This window comes from Montipora capricornis, chromosome 2 (assembly GCF_036669925.1).
Source record: "Montipora capricornis isolate CH-2021 chromosome 2, ASM3666992v2, whole genome shotgun sequence".
Classification (NCBI taxonomy): Eukaryota; Metazoa; Cnidaria; class Anthozoa; order Scleractinia; family Acroporidae; genus Montipora; species Montipora capricornis.
Window position 1 is genome coordinate 60,163,991 of NC_090884.1, and position 14,045 is coordinate 60,178,035.

At 38.0% G+C, this 14,045-nt stretch overlaps 2 protein-coding genes across 3 annotated transcripts in view; one reads left to right on the forward strand and one right to left on the reverse strand.

Annotated features, from left to right (window-relative positions):
* Positions 1 to 2,393, forward strand: part of LOC138029738 (uncharacterized) — a 4,235-nt gene extending 1,842 nt beyond the window's left edge. For both annotated transcript variants that reach the window (XM_068877513.1, XM_068877521.1), the window contains exons 2-3: positions 1 to 237; positions 757 to 2,393. The exon at positions 1 to 237 is cut by the window's left edge. In XM_068877513.1, the coding sequence (XP_068733614.1) occupies positions 116 to 237; positions 757 to 1,990 (1,356 nt within the window). In that variant the 5' untranslated portion in view covers positions 1 to 115 and the 3' untranslated portion in view covers positions 1,991 to 2,393. The remainder of the gene's footprint in view (positions 238 to 756) is intronic.
* On the reverse strand, positions 2,086 to 6,698 carry LOC138029744 (uncharacterized). The gene is made up of 2 exons (XM_068877538.1): positions 3,647 to 6,698; positions 2,086 to 3,557 (listed from the first exon to the last, which is right to left on the reverse strand). Exons 1-2 carry the CDS (start codon positions 3,899 to 3,901, stop codon positions 2,481 to 2,483), a joined length of 1,332 nt encoding a protein of 443 aa, XP_068733639.1. The 5' UTR covers positions 3,902 to 6,698; the 3' UTR covers positions 2,086 to 2,480.
* Positions 6,699 to 14,045: the final 7,347 nt, after the last annotated feature.

Sequence of the window (14,045 nt, forward strand, 5' to 3'; positions counted from 1 at the left end):
TGTAATTTTTTTTGGAACTTTGGATGACGTAGACGAATATTTATTCGTTTGAAAGAAGATCCCAATCGTCAACTGAGCAGACAAAGAGCCGAGGTGTTAGAGGTGAAAGATCGTGATGGTTCACTGCTTTGCTCCGGGCTGTGATCATCATTCCGAATCACATACTTGTAAATTCTATGGGTTTCCACATAAAATAAAGAAAAAGGAGGAGTACCAACGCTGGATTCGATTAATAAGGTAAGGTTAATTTATGGTTTGTCCTAGATCTTGTGTTATCAATTAAGTGGCGCTTTCGCGGCGTTTTGGTGTTTGGCTCGTGTTTTGATCTGTGATTTCTTTCAAGGACTGGTATCTCACAAAGTCTTTGCGATAGTATCTTAAATAATATTCGTGCATTTGTTCTGGTGAAAAGGAAAACAGCTGTGATCAGTGAATTACTCCCATGATATGCTTGAAAAACTCAGTAGACTATAAATACATACATTCATTCATTCATGCTTTAACTTGGAAACTGTTTACTACAGTTCATCACGAACGACTGCATTCTCAAAGGAAGAAATATCATTTCCCTTGGCAGTTTGACGAAGGGGAATTTTACTTTGTTCTAGTTCATCATTTTGTAGGCGATACTGTTGCTAATTTTAAATAAACAATATTAGAACTCTCGTTTATAATAGCTTTAGATGTTGCACAGTACTGTAAAAGTGACTAACTAGTTCTACTTAGTGAGCTTATTTTTTTTATATAAACTTACAGAAGAAAAGACAGGGAACCAGGGAATCACTCCAGAATATGCAGTTGTCACTTCAGAGATGGGAAAAAGAGTGCCGGCCCAGAAATTTACACACGTAATGCTGACAAGTTGTTTCCATCAGAAGGATTTCCTCGAAAAAAGAAAAAACAGAGTAGTACTACACACAGCAGTGTACATGACATGGTGCAGGCCATTCGGGACAAAATGGAAGAGGAGGCACCTCCCTTGCAAGAAAAACCCTCAACAAACCAGGTTATTCTTGAAGCCGAACTTGACATTGCAAAGAGGGAACTTGAGCAGCAGAGAGAAACTGCACAGTACCAGAGAACACATTATTCTGCATCAACTCTTACCACAGATATTCTTCGTATGGAAACTGGACTACCAACAAAAGAAGTTTTCCAGATTGTGGTAAATTATGCCTCTAGATTTAAGGATTCTTTGTCATACTATGCAGGTTGGAGAGTGGAGTCAATTATTTTTGAAGATCAAATTTTAATCACCCTCATGAAACTGAGACAAAACTATACTAATCTCCACATAGCTCAGTTATTCTCTTGTAGTGTTGCTACCATTTCAAATGTAGTTACAACATTTATTCATGTTTTACACCATATCTTATTTGATGATTTGATGACCACTATCCCTTCTAGGGAGAAAAACAAATTATGCTCTCCTTCGTCCTTTTCAATGTTTACTAGCTGTAGAATAGTCATTGACTGTACAGATATTGAAATTGCAGCACCCAGTCTTATGAGTCAACAGAATGAGACATATTCAAGCTACCGGGGCATGAATTCTTTTAAAGTTTTAGTCGGGGTGGCGCCCAATGCAGTTATAACATATGTAAGTAAACTGTATCCAGGATCAATTTCGGATAAGGAAATTGTCAAACAGTCAGGTCTAATGAACCATATGGCAAATGGTGACCTGATCCTTGCAGACAAGGGGTTCTTGATTCAGGACATTGTCCCAAAGGGTGTTTCCGTAAATATTCCTCCCTTCTTAGAGAATGGAAAATTCACTGCCAGTGAGATAAGGGCCACTAAAAACATTGCAAAATGCAGAATTCACGTCGAAAGGGCTAATGCACGGCTGAAGGATTTTAAGATACTAAACTTTATACCCCCCAAATTAAGATGTTATGCTGACAAAGTATTTCAAGTCTGTGCTGCCCTTGTAAATCTTCAGTTTCCACTGATAAAGGAAGGATGTGAAGGGGTAGAATTTGAGTAAGGACGTGCATGTAGTGGGAAAATTGAGAGAGTATTATTGATTAACATGTAGCTTTGATGCTTAGGGGAATAAGACAATCAATCAACCTTGATGTATTGCTTTTGTTTTCTTTAAGCCTGAGGATCAACTTTAAATTTCAACAAGGCAGATTAAGCCCATCTATTTGACCTTTATGTTTAGAAAATAAGGGGGCATTCTCTATTTTTGTAATGTGTAGAATAGTAACAAAATAATAGAACATTTGTCTGAAGTCACATATTATGCAGTAGAGCCAGCATTTTCAGCTGTAAACAATTGCAACTCTAATCTTAAATGTTTTAGGAAACACAACATCAAGAATATTTGATAATTCTCTGAATAAAAATGGTTTTGGTTTCATTACTGAGCATGGAAGGTTGCTGTACTTGTTATTGTTTCAGTATTAAACTTGTAAAATGGGAACAGGGTACAAACTTCCGGCTGGATTTAAACCTTGCAATAATTCTACAAACTATAGTTCTCCCTCAACAATTTTGGGAAAGAGGTGTTTAAAGTAAAATTCCCTTAGTCTGGTAAGGTTTTCTTCCCAGGATGGATCCTTCTTGATTTCAATAATGACACACCAGTTATTTGTCCAAACAACAAAATAACAATAATTTCGTTTGGCTAAGTACATTTGCCCTTGCACTTGGTGCCAGTAGACATGATTCCTTTTTAGCGAGTATGACCCGTCCTCTTTTTGCTCCAGACAAAATGTCTCACTTTTCAAAGCTTCCTCAATACTCGCATTTCTGAAGGTATAGGAACACTTCGCCTCTAGAACATGGTCTTCACCCACGAATCCATCAGGGGAAGCTCCAAGAACGCCTGATTCGTCAAGCCACACCCCTGTCTCAGCAACTTCAAGATGGGTTTTGGCAGTAAATGTTTTGATGGCTTCAGCCTCATTTGTGACTCCCCATGCCACAGCTTTGACACGTGAAATGTCATATTCTCCCAAGAGACGCTTAATAAGGGATGGGGTGACCCTCTTAGCATTGATGACGGAGCCAAAATTACTTGCAGTCAAACGCCCCTTCCTGACTAAATGCCAGGAGGGATTGTTTCGCTGACCGACAGTTAAAGAACTGATTTGATTTACAATTTCTTGCTCTACCTTTAATTTTCGTTTGATAAACTCAAGTTGTTCAGCAGCAGTAGATAAGGTGAGAAATTCTTCGGAAAAAATAACCTCTTCCACTGTTGAGACAGGTAGATCCCCCAGTTGTTTTGGCTCAGGGCTTAACAGCCAGCATAGGCCAGTGAACTTTCCATACGCTCGGAGCTCTGAATACAGCGCTTCTCGATCTCCTTGATTTGGTTGTCGGAGTAAGGCTGTATATCCTGGCTTTGCTGGAGGAAACATTTCAGCAATAGATTTCCGAGAAATATCAGGTGCATTCCGTTTTTTCCATGAACACTCAACATCAGTCCGACTCCAGTTATAAATTCCGTAGATGAACAGAGCTGCAGCATGGCTGCATTTATAAACTCCCCGAGGACACTCGCACTCGCTCGATTTAATCGCATTGTTTTGGTCAAGGTATATCTAAAAAGAAAATTATAATACACAAAGTTTAACAGTAGTTTTCTATAAGCTTTCTGCTCAATGTTGGCCATTTACCGCATTTCACTTACCGTCACATTATACACTTTTTTCTTCATACTAGCGTGAACTTGTCCCTTCAAAACACCTTGACTTGCACTAAAGCTTTCCACATGGTTTGATTTGAAGTGATTTTCACCTCTTGAAACGGATTTATTCTCATTTTCGAAGAAAGAAAGCAGGGACGCAATTGTCAGCACCGACATCTTGCTTCCCGTGCGTTTGTTTAGAACAGAAAATTTGGTTGCCATGGATGCGTGACGTAACTGCTTTAGTACTCTATACATTCAGATAGTAACAAACTTCATATTTACTTAACCATTTCTTCGCTTTTGTGCTTGTCAGCATTGTGATTTGCGGTAATTTGCAAGTCTGTTTTTGTATCTCATAAATGTTTAGATTTTCAATTACGAAAAGTAGCTACTTTTCGGGGGAGAGAAACGACCGCCGGAAATACGTCTGCGTTCGCAGGCTACTACTCAACCTCTCGATTGTGTAAATAGTTCACCCTGAAGTCAAAATAGATACGTTTCTCAGGAACCCGACAAAGAAGGCTTCCTGACCCGACAGAAGAAATCTAAATATTCAGTTAAATATTACAACAAAATTAACTAACGACGGAAGTTTCTTCGCTAAAACGTACGTTGTCCTACTCTGAAACATCCTTTCCCGTAGTTCATTGACAGAGGGTGATCACGTGCACCTTTACGGTTGCCTAGCATGTGATCAATTTCTTCCTTTTGACAAAACGTTAGAGACTGCAAAAATGTTCGTGTTTTTAAGATCTTTCAATGAGTATTCGATTCATAGTTAAATATAAACACTATGTTATTTTTTTTCTTCATCTGTCTCTTGGCTTGCCTTTTTCTGGTGCAAACGCAAAGCCAAACAATGTTTTGACCTGGAATCAGATTAGACCGTCACATTATGAAGCGGAAACAACACCTTTAGTCCTTTCTTGTATGTGCAATAAACGTTTGCTTAGTCCAACTGCTAGACATGCTGGAAAACGTCCGTCAGAGCAATTTGCAGTTAGTTTTTTGCGGACTATTTATTTAAAGAAGAAACGAGTAAATTTTACTCAAGAGCGTGTTTTGTTATCTTTAAACTGAATTTATTATGAAAGCTTAAAAGACTAAAAGACCTTAAAATGGGACAGGACATTACACAATAATTAAACGTGTGAGCCAAAGGGCCTCTGCTAGCGCGACATGTGGGTGACCCCTCAAATGGTCTTAATGACGCCCCACTTGAAGAAATTAACTGGAACGCTGCAGTTCTTTGTGTAACGCGTACCACAGGCAACCCAGTGTAAGCTTTTCGGAGCTTCTCGTTACCTGAAGACTGTGCAGAGAACAGAGATCACTGACCACGTGTTGGATTCCTTCTCTGTCTTTGTTGAACCCCTAAGTTACCAGAGAACTTTCCATTTTGGTTTCAGTGTTCTACATAACAGCACACTTGTTAAAATATTAGAAATAAAGCTCACTTCGATACACAATTCAGTGAAATTCAATTCAGTGAAAGAACTGTCTAAATCACCCAAATCGACTTCCCGCAAATGTTCCCGCGAAGAAGCCATTTGCGGTAACACGGTTTACCACAACATAACAAGCCAAGAAAAAATGAGAAAAGATCTTCGGCAGAACAGTTTAGTACGTTAAATACTAAGCTACAATTCGAACTGAATTTTAACTGAATTTTAACCACAACACAGGTGTAAAATAACGCCATATTCTTCACTGAATTCCAAGCTCTACTTGAACTACATGATCCTGATATTGTCCTGGGAACCGAATCTAAACTCAGCACTGATATTCCATCTTATTCAATCTTCCCGCCTTCATACTCAGATCTCAAAAAAGATAGAAATGCTTTTGGCGGAGGCGTCTTTCAAGCAATCAAATCAGACCTTGCATCTTTCAGCAATCTTTAAATCTCAATCCGATTCCTTCAGATTGGTCCAAGGCCCTTATTGCTGCTGTTTACAAGAAATGTAATAAATCTCTTCCTTCAAATTATCGGCCAATCTCTTAAACCTCCGTATGCTGTAAAGTACTAAAATGGAGCATACAGTGCTCAGTCATATGGCTAAACACCAGTCCAAAAATACCATCATAATCGACGAGCAACATGGCTTTCGACAGCGTTTCTCTTGTGAGACCCAATTGATAACAACCATACACGACTGGGTTAAATCTATTAATGTACGCAGTCAGACTGATGCTATTCTGCTTGATTTCCCGAAAGCTTTTGATATGTCTTAAACGACTACTCGCGTTATAGCCACGTTACACCTATGGTACAAAGTCTTGGCTGGGACTCGCTCCATCACCGAAGACTTCTTTCACAAGGCACCATGTTTTATAAAATCTATATGGGCCATGTTGGCATACCATTTCCACCTGATGTCATACCGAATGAAAGACCATCAAGAGCTCGAAACTGCCGTCCTTTCAACAAGTGAAAGTGACTAACGATATTTATAAATATTCTTTTTAAACGAGGACAATAGCTTTACAACAACAACAACCTTTATTCACACTATTCAGGAAGAATAAAGAAGGAAGAAGAAGAAAAAAAAAACTACAGAAAACAAAATAATAGCAAATATATAATTATGTGTACAATTTTTGAATTAGTCTGCAACAGCCAAAGTATAGCAAAGCTTTCTAGCTAGTTGGCTGCCGCTCATTTACAAGTAAAGAAAGGAACTAAGGAAACAAATAATAATTAAGACTAAAGTAATTCACGAGGCAAGAAGTGTTATGAAAACGGAATGGAGATGTTATATTAAAATTTACTTACAGAAAAATCAGAAGACAATAATAAATATAATTACAAAGTGAAATTTAGTTGGAAATTCAAAACTATGACTGACATTTGAGGAGATGATTTTTATACCGCTTTTTAAAGCTACTAATAGAGAGCCGTTTCAAGTTTGTTGGTACCGTTTCCCATAATTTAGAGGCAACATATACAAAGGTAAATTTGCCAGTGTTGGTCCTTACTTTTGGTCGATGAAAATTACCCTTGGAGGCATATGTGGTGTTATACTTGTGCAAGCTAGAGACTGTTCTGAGAGAATCATAAAACAGTGAAGGAATATTGGAGGACTTATTAAATATCTTATGTGCGAGTACGCATGTACTCAGTTTAACAATGCTATCAAATTTTAGGATATCGAGGAGTCTATAGAAAACTTGGGATGACTCTCTACTATCAGCAAAAAACATACAATGAATGCATTTATTTTGAAGAGAACATAACTTGCTTAAATTTGATGGGTAAGTATTTCCCCACACTACAACTGCATAGTTTAAATAAGGGTATATCAGCGCACCGGTGGCTCAGTTGGTTGAGAACCGGGCTGTCACCCGGGAGGTCGTGAGTTCAACTCCGGCCGGACCAACACTCAGGGTCTTTAAAAAACTGAGGAGAAAGTGCTGCCTTTGTAATTACATCTGCAAATGGTTAGACTCTCTAGTCTTCTCGGATAAGGATGATAAACCGTAGGCCCCGTCTCATAACCCTTCAATGTTCATAATCCTGTGGGACGTAAAAGAACTCACACACTTGTCGCAAAGAGTAGGGCATGTAGTTCCCGGTGTTGTGGTCTGTCTTCTGTGGGGTTTCATGGTTGGGAGGGTAAATGCTCGGATATATTAGCTACACCAAGCTACTCTAAAATCCGAGGGTAAAGAAAGATATATGATGATATATATGATATGATAATAAAGTTGCTTGAGAACGTGTATACTCACATAGTGTCGTATACATGATCCCAGTGTTTTTATATGTTTTTAATATGAGTAATTTGATCTTTCCAATTAAAGTGTTGGTCTATGTAAACACCAAGGTACTTAATACAAGCCTTCTGCTCAAAATTTAAAATATTTATAGGAGTAAGTTTTTTGCGTGGTGAGGTTATTAACATCAAGTTTTCTTTTTCATGTTAACAGATGATTTATGAAACGAACAATAATTAAGAACTCTAGTAATTTCACAGTTCATAACTGATTCGATATCATTTATGTCATCTGAAGTATAGAAAATGTTAGCATCGTCAGCAAAGAGGCGAAAGGACAATTTGTTAGATGAATTGGCAATGTCATTGATAAGTAAAAGAATAGGCTTTGTCAATAACTTACATGAGAAGACACAAAAGGTTTGCACTGCAAGTACTGTTCATACTGTGCTTTCCCCTTGTAGGTGTGATAATTTCATTAAATGTGTCACGGATTAAAGAGATAAGTTTTCAACGCTGCTAAATTAAAGCGGTGTGGATAATGTTATGGCTCGTTACTGTATTCATTCAATAGGCCATTTATTTAATCACATGTTCTCGTCAGTTTCGTATTTCAACTTGTGGCGCACCCAAAAATTTAGTTTTGAGGAAGAGTGCGCCAAAAAAAAAAAAAAACAGTTACTCGCGTAAGTGATGACTAGAGTCCGCATTGCTACTGGTATGTTCACAACCTCGACGCCGACGCGATGTAAACGATCGCCACTTGTCGCTTGAAGTTTTCCAGAGGATCTTCGATTGCAAGATGGACGTTCGCCGAATCGAATGGAACGGAAATTGTCTATTCGTCCTTTTGACTGATATCCGTTTTTCTTCGCCAGAATACACTCAACAATCGAAGATCCGGATGAGTTTTTCTCGCAGTTGCGAGACTTTTTGAACTCATTGGATTTGATTATCAAGCAACCTCCGAACGACCACTTGCTTCTCGATGTTTGGATTCAAATGCCCTCAACCACGCCAAGCAAATTGTCGCTTTCATCATTTGAAATGGACGATTCAGACACGCCTGAGAAGGTTTTGCTCATGGAGCAGCGAAGTAATCGCATATTGAAGAATTTTGATGACGTGTGCAACAAACAAAGAGGAAATTTGGCTAATGGTGCTTTCAATGTGTGTATTTGGCGACCCAGAATCGAAGCCAAAGCCATGGTCAATGAAATCGTGGAGGACGTTTCTGTGAGAAGTGGGTTAAAGAGGGTTAAAGAGGGCCGTGGAGGAACTTGTTGGCGATGGCACACGTTCAAGATACGTGGAGACCTTGAGAGTACCTGACTGGAAGCTTGTCCACTTTCAGGCGAAGGCAAGGGTCTCCTCTAAAACATGGCAGTCAGTGATTAACATCACAGGGCTTGAACGAACAGGGGTAAGAATATATAAAACACTAAGAATTGATCAAGTTTATTTTACTTTAGTAATTTGGCCATTATTTCTTTAAAAATTCAAGCATAATATTTATGTTTACATGTTTCGTTGTATTTGTTTTGCTTGGTTTCTTTACATTTAAAATTATTTCATACACCAGATGTTGACTTAACTTCTTTTCCCTCAATTATTATTATTATTATTATTATTATTATAATTATTATTATTATTATTATTATTATTATTATTTTCATTCTCACTATTGTTATTTCAGGTCTAACTGAGTTTCGAATACTCGAGCACCTTGAGGAAATTGCAGAACTTTCTCTGCCACTATCCAAGTTCAAGAAGCCTTTTCAGGATCTGAATACATCCAAGACTTTAATTTTAAACAGAGTTACTTCTTGCCAGATCCATGTCGATGTTAATTAGAATTTGTGTTAACTGAATTCTTATCTAATTTTTGTTGTCTCCAAATGTACATTTATTGGAAACTTATTTTTAGATTTTATCCTTGATTAGCTAAGTGTAGCCCAAAGATAATTGGTCGGAGTACGCTTTAGGAACATATTGTGTTTGTAAGTACAATAATGTTGGTTTTTTTGAGAACTTTTACAGGGCTCGAAATTGCGACCAATACAGTCGCATTTGCCACTAAATTTTTCCCTTAGCGACTAAAATATCTGGAGAAGTCGCAATTTTGCGACTTGTTCTCACCTTCGCTCTTTCGAAACAAAAGGGTTAGCAGTTGCCACTTTGCTGCTACTTTTGCTAAAATAAATAAATGACAAAATTATTTTGTTTCTCGCTGTGAAATTTCTCTCAAGATAGTGTAATTGTTGAGTAATTTAGCCGGGATGTTACGAGTACAACTCTATTCCTTCGATCATTCGCCATTTTCAGCGGTTTCTTTACAGACAAGTATTACGGGCTCGTATTTTTTTTGCTAAACCGCTGACAACACAACGCAACGCGGCGATTTCGCGACTAAATTTTCGCATCTTGTCGCAAATTGCGAATGGATTTTTTCGTTAATTTCGAGCCCTGTTTTAAAGAGCCAAGATAATATTACTAGACTGTACTTTAGGTGGCACTCCCATAAGTATGGTATAACCGGTTCTCTTGTTAGAACCAAGGCAATAATTAGGTGGAACACCCATGAGTACAGTATAACCCAGTGTTTTGTTAGAGTCAAGATAATATTATTAGGCTGTACTTTAGGTGGCTCACCCATGAGTGCAGTATAACCCAGTCTTCAGTAAGAGCCAAGATAATATTACTAGGCTGTACTTTAGGTGGCACACCCATGAGTACAGTATAACCCAGTGTTTTGTTAGAGTCAAGAAAATATTATTAGGCTGTACTTTAGGTGGCTCACCCATGAATGCAGTATAACCCAGTCTTCAGTAAGAGCCAAGATAATATTACTAGGCTGTACTTTAGGTGGCACACCCATGAGTACATTATAACCCAGTGTTTTGTTAGAGTCAAGATAATATTATTAGGCTGTACTTTAGGTGGCTCACCCATGAGTACAGTATAACCAAGTGTTTTGTTAGAGTCAAGATAATATTATTAGTCTGTACTTTAGGTGGCACACCCATGAGTACAGTATAACCCAGTGTTTTGTTAGAGTCAAGTTAATATTATTAGGCTGTACTTTAGGTGGCTCACCCATGAGTGCAGTATAACCCAGTCTTCAGTAAGGGCCAAGATAATATTACTAGGCTGTACTTTAGGTGGCACACCCATGAGTACATTATAACCCAGTGTTTTGTTAGAGTCAAAATAATATTATTAGGCTGTACTTTAGGTGGCACACCCATGAGTACAGTATAACCCAGTGTTTTGTTAGAGCCAAGATAATATTATTAGGCTGTACTTAAGGTGGCTCACCCATGAGTGCAGTATAACCCAGTCTTCAGTAAGAGCCAAGATAATATTCCTAGGCTGTACTTTAGGTGGCACACCCATGAGTACAGTATAACCCAGTGTTTTGTTAGAGTCAAGATAATATTATTAGTCTGTACTTTAAGTGGCACACCCATGAGTACAGTATAACCCAGTGTTTTGTTAGAGTCAAGATAATATTATTAGGCTGTACTTTAGGTGGCACACCCATGAGTGCAGTATAACCCAGTGTTTTGTTAGAGTCAAGTTAATATTATTAGACTGTACTTTAGGTGGCTCACCCATGAGTACAGTATAACCCAGTCTTCAGTAAGAGTCAAGTTAATATTATTAGGCTGTACTTTAGGTGGCACACCCATGAGTGCAGTATAACCCAGTGTTTTGTTAAAGTCAAGATAATATTATTAGGCTGTACTCTAGGTGGCACACCCATTAGTGCAGTATAGCCTAGTGTTTTGTTAGGGTCAAGATAATATTATTAGGCTGTACTTTAGGTGGCACACCCATGAGTACAGTATAACCCAGTGTTTTTTTTAGAGTCAAGATAATATTATTAGTCTGTACTTTAGGTGGCTCACCCATGAGTACAGTATAACCCAGTCTTCAGTAAGAGCCAAGATTATATTACTAGGCTGTACTTTAGGTGGCACACCCATGAGTACATTATAACCCAGTGTTTTGTTAGAGTCAAGATAATATTATTGGTCTGTACTTTAGGTGGCACACCCATGAGTACAGTATAACCCAGTGTTTTGTTAGAGTCAAGATAATATTATTAGGCTGTACTTTAGGTGGCACACCCATGAGTGCAGTATAACCAAGTGTTTTGTTAGAGTCAAGTTAATATTATTAGACTGTACTTTAGGTGGCTCACCCATGAGTACAGTATAACCCAGTCTTCAGTAAGAGTCAAGTTAATATTATTAGGCTGTACTTTAGGTGACACACCCATGAGTCCAATATAACCCAGTGTTTTGTTAAAGTCAAGACAATATTATTAGGCTGTACTCTAGGTGGCACACCCATTAGTGCAGTATAGCCTAGTGTTTTGTTAGGGTCAAGATAATATTATTAGGCTGTACTTTAGGTGGCACACCCATGAGTACAGTATAACCTAGTGTTTTTTTTAGAGTCAAGATAATATTATTAGTCTGTACTTTAGGTGGCTCACCCATGAGTACAGTATAACCCAGTCTTCAGTAAGAGCCAAGATTATATTACTAGGCTGTACTTTAGGTGGCACACCCATGAGTACAGTATAACCCAGTGTTTTGTTAGAGTCAAGATAATATTATTAGGCTGTACTTTAGGTGGCACACCCATGAGTACAGTATAACCCAGTGTTTTTTTTTAGAGTCAAGATAATATTATTAGGCTGTACTTTAGGTGGCACACCCATGAGTGCAGTATAACCAAGTGTTTTGTTAGAGTCAAAATAATATTATTAGGCTGTACTTTAGGTGGCACACCCATGAGTACAGTATAACCCAGTGTTTTGTTAGAGCCAAGATAATATTATTAGGCTGTACTTTAGGTGGCACACCCATGAGTACAGTATAACCAAGTGTGTTGTTAGAGTAGAGTTAATATTATTAGACTGTACTTTAGGTGGCTCACCCATGAGTACAGTATAACCCAGTCTTCAGTAAGAGTCAAGTTATTATTATTAGGCTGTACTTTAGGTGGCACACCCATGAGTGCAGTATAACCCAGTGTTTTGTTAAAGTTAAGATAATATTATTAGGCTGTACTCTAGGTGGCACACCATTAGTGCAGTATAGCCTAGTGTTTTGTTAGGGTCAAGATAATATTATTAGGCTGTACTTTAGGTGGCACACCCATGAGTACAGTATAACCCAGTTTTTTTTTTAGAGTCAAGATAATATTATTAGTCTGTACTTTAGGTGGCTCACCCATGAGTACAGTATAACCCAGTCTTCAGTAAGAGCCAAGATTATATTACTAGGCTGTACTTTAGGTGGCACACCCATGAGTACATTATAACCCAGTGTTTTGTTAGAGTCAAGATAATATTATTAGGCTGTACTTTAGGTGGCACACCCATGAGTACAGTATAACCAAGTGTTTTGTTAGAGTTAAGATAATATTATTAGGCTGTACTTTAGGTGGCACACCCATGAGTGCAGTATAACCAAGTGTTTTGTTAGAGTCAAGTTAATATTATTAGACTGTACTTTAGGTGGCTCACCCATGAGTACAGTATAACCCAGTCTTCAGTAAGAGTCAAGTTAATATTATTAGGCTGTACTTTAGGTGACACACCCATGAGTCCAATATAACCCAGTGTTTTGTTAAAGTCAAGACAATATTATTAGGCTGTACTCTAGGTGGCACACCCATTAGTGCAGTATAGCCTAGTGTTTTGTTAGGGTCAAGATAATATTATTAGGCTGTACTTTAGGTGGCACACCCATGAGTACAGTATAACCTAGTGTTTTTTTTAGAGTCAAGATAATATTATTAGTCTGTACTTTAGGTGGCTCACCCATGAGTACAGTATAACCCAGTCTTCAGTAAGAGCCAAGATTATATTACTAGGCTGTACTTTAGGTGGCACACCCATGAGTACAGTATAACCCAGTGTTTTGTTAGAGTCAAGATAATATTATTAGGCTGTACTTTAGGTGGCACACCCATGAGTACAGTATAACCCAGTGTTTTTTTTTAGAGTCAAGATAATATTATTAGGCTGTACTTTAGGTGGCACACCCATGAGTGCAGTATAACCAAGTGTTTTGTTAGAGTACATATAAAATTATTAGGCTGTACTTTAGGTGGCACACCCATGAGTACAGTATAACCCAGTGTTTTGTTAGAGCCAAGATAATATTATTAGGCTGTACTTTAGGTGGCACACCCATGAGTACAGTATAACCAAGTGTGTTGTTAGAGTAGAGTTAATATTATTAGACTGTACTTTAGGTGGCTCACCCATGAGTACAGTATAACCCAGTCTTCAGTAAGAGTCAAGTTATTATTATTAGGCTGTACTTTAGGTGGCACACCCATGAGTGCAGTATAACCCAGTGTTTTGTTAAAGTTAAGATAATATTATTAGGCTGTACTCTAGGTGGCACACCATTAGTGCAGTATAGCCTAGTGTTTTGTTAGGGTCAAGATAATATTATTAGGCTGTACTTTAGGTGGCACACCCATGAGTACAGTATAACCCAGTTTTTTTTTTAGAGTCAAGATAATATTATTAGTCTGTACTTTAGGTGGCTCACCCATGAGTACAGTATAACCCAGTCTTCAGTAAGAGCCAAGATTATATTACTAGGCTGTACTTTAGGTGGCACACCCATGAGTACATTATAACCCAGTGTTTT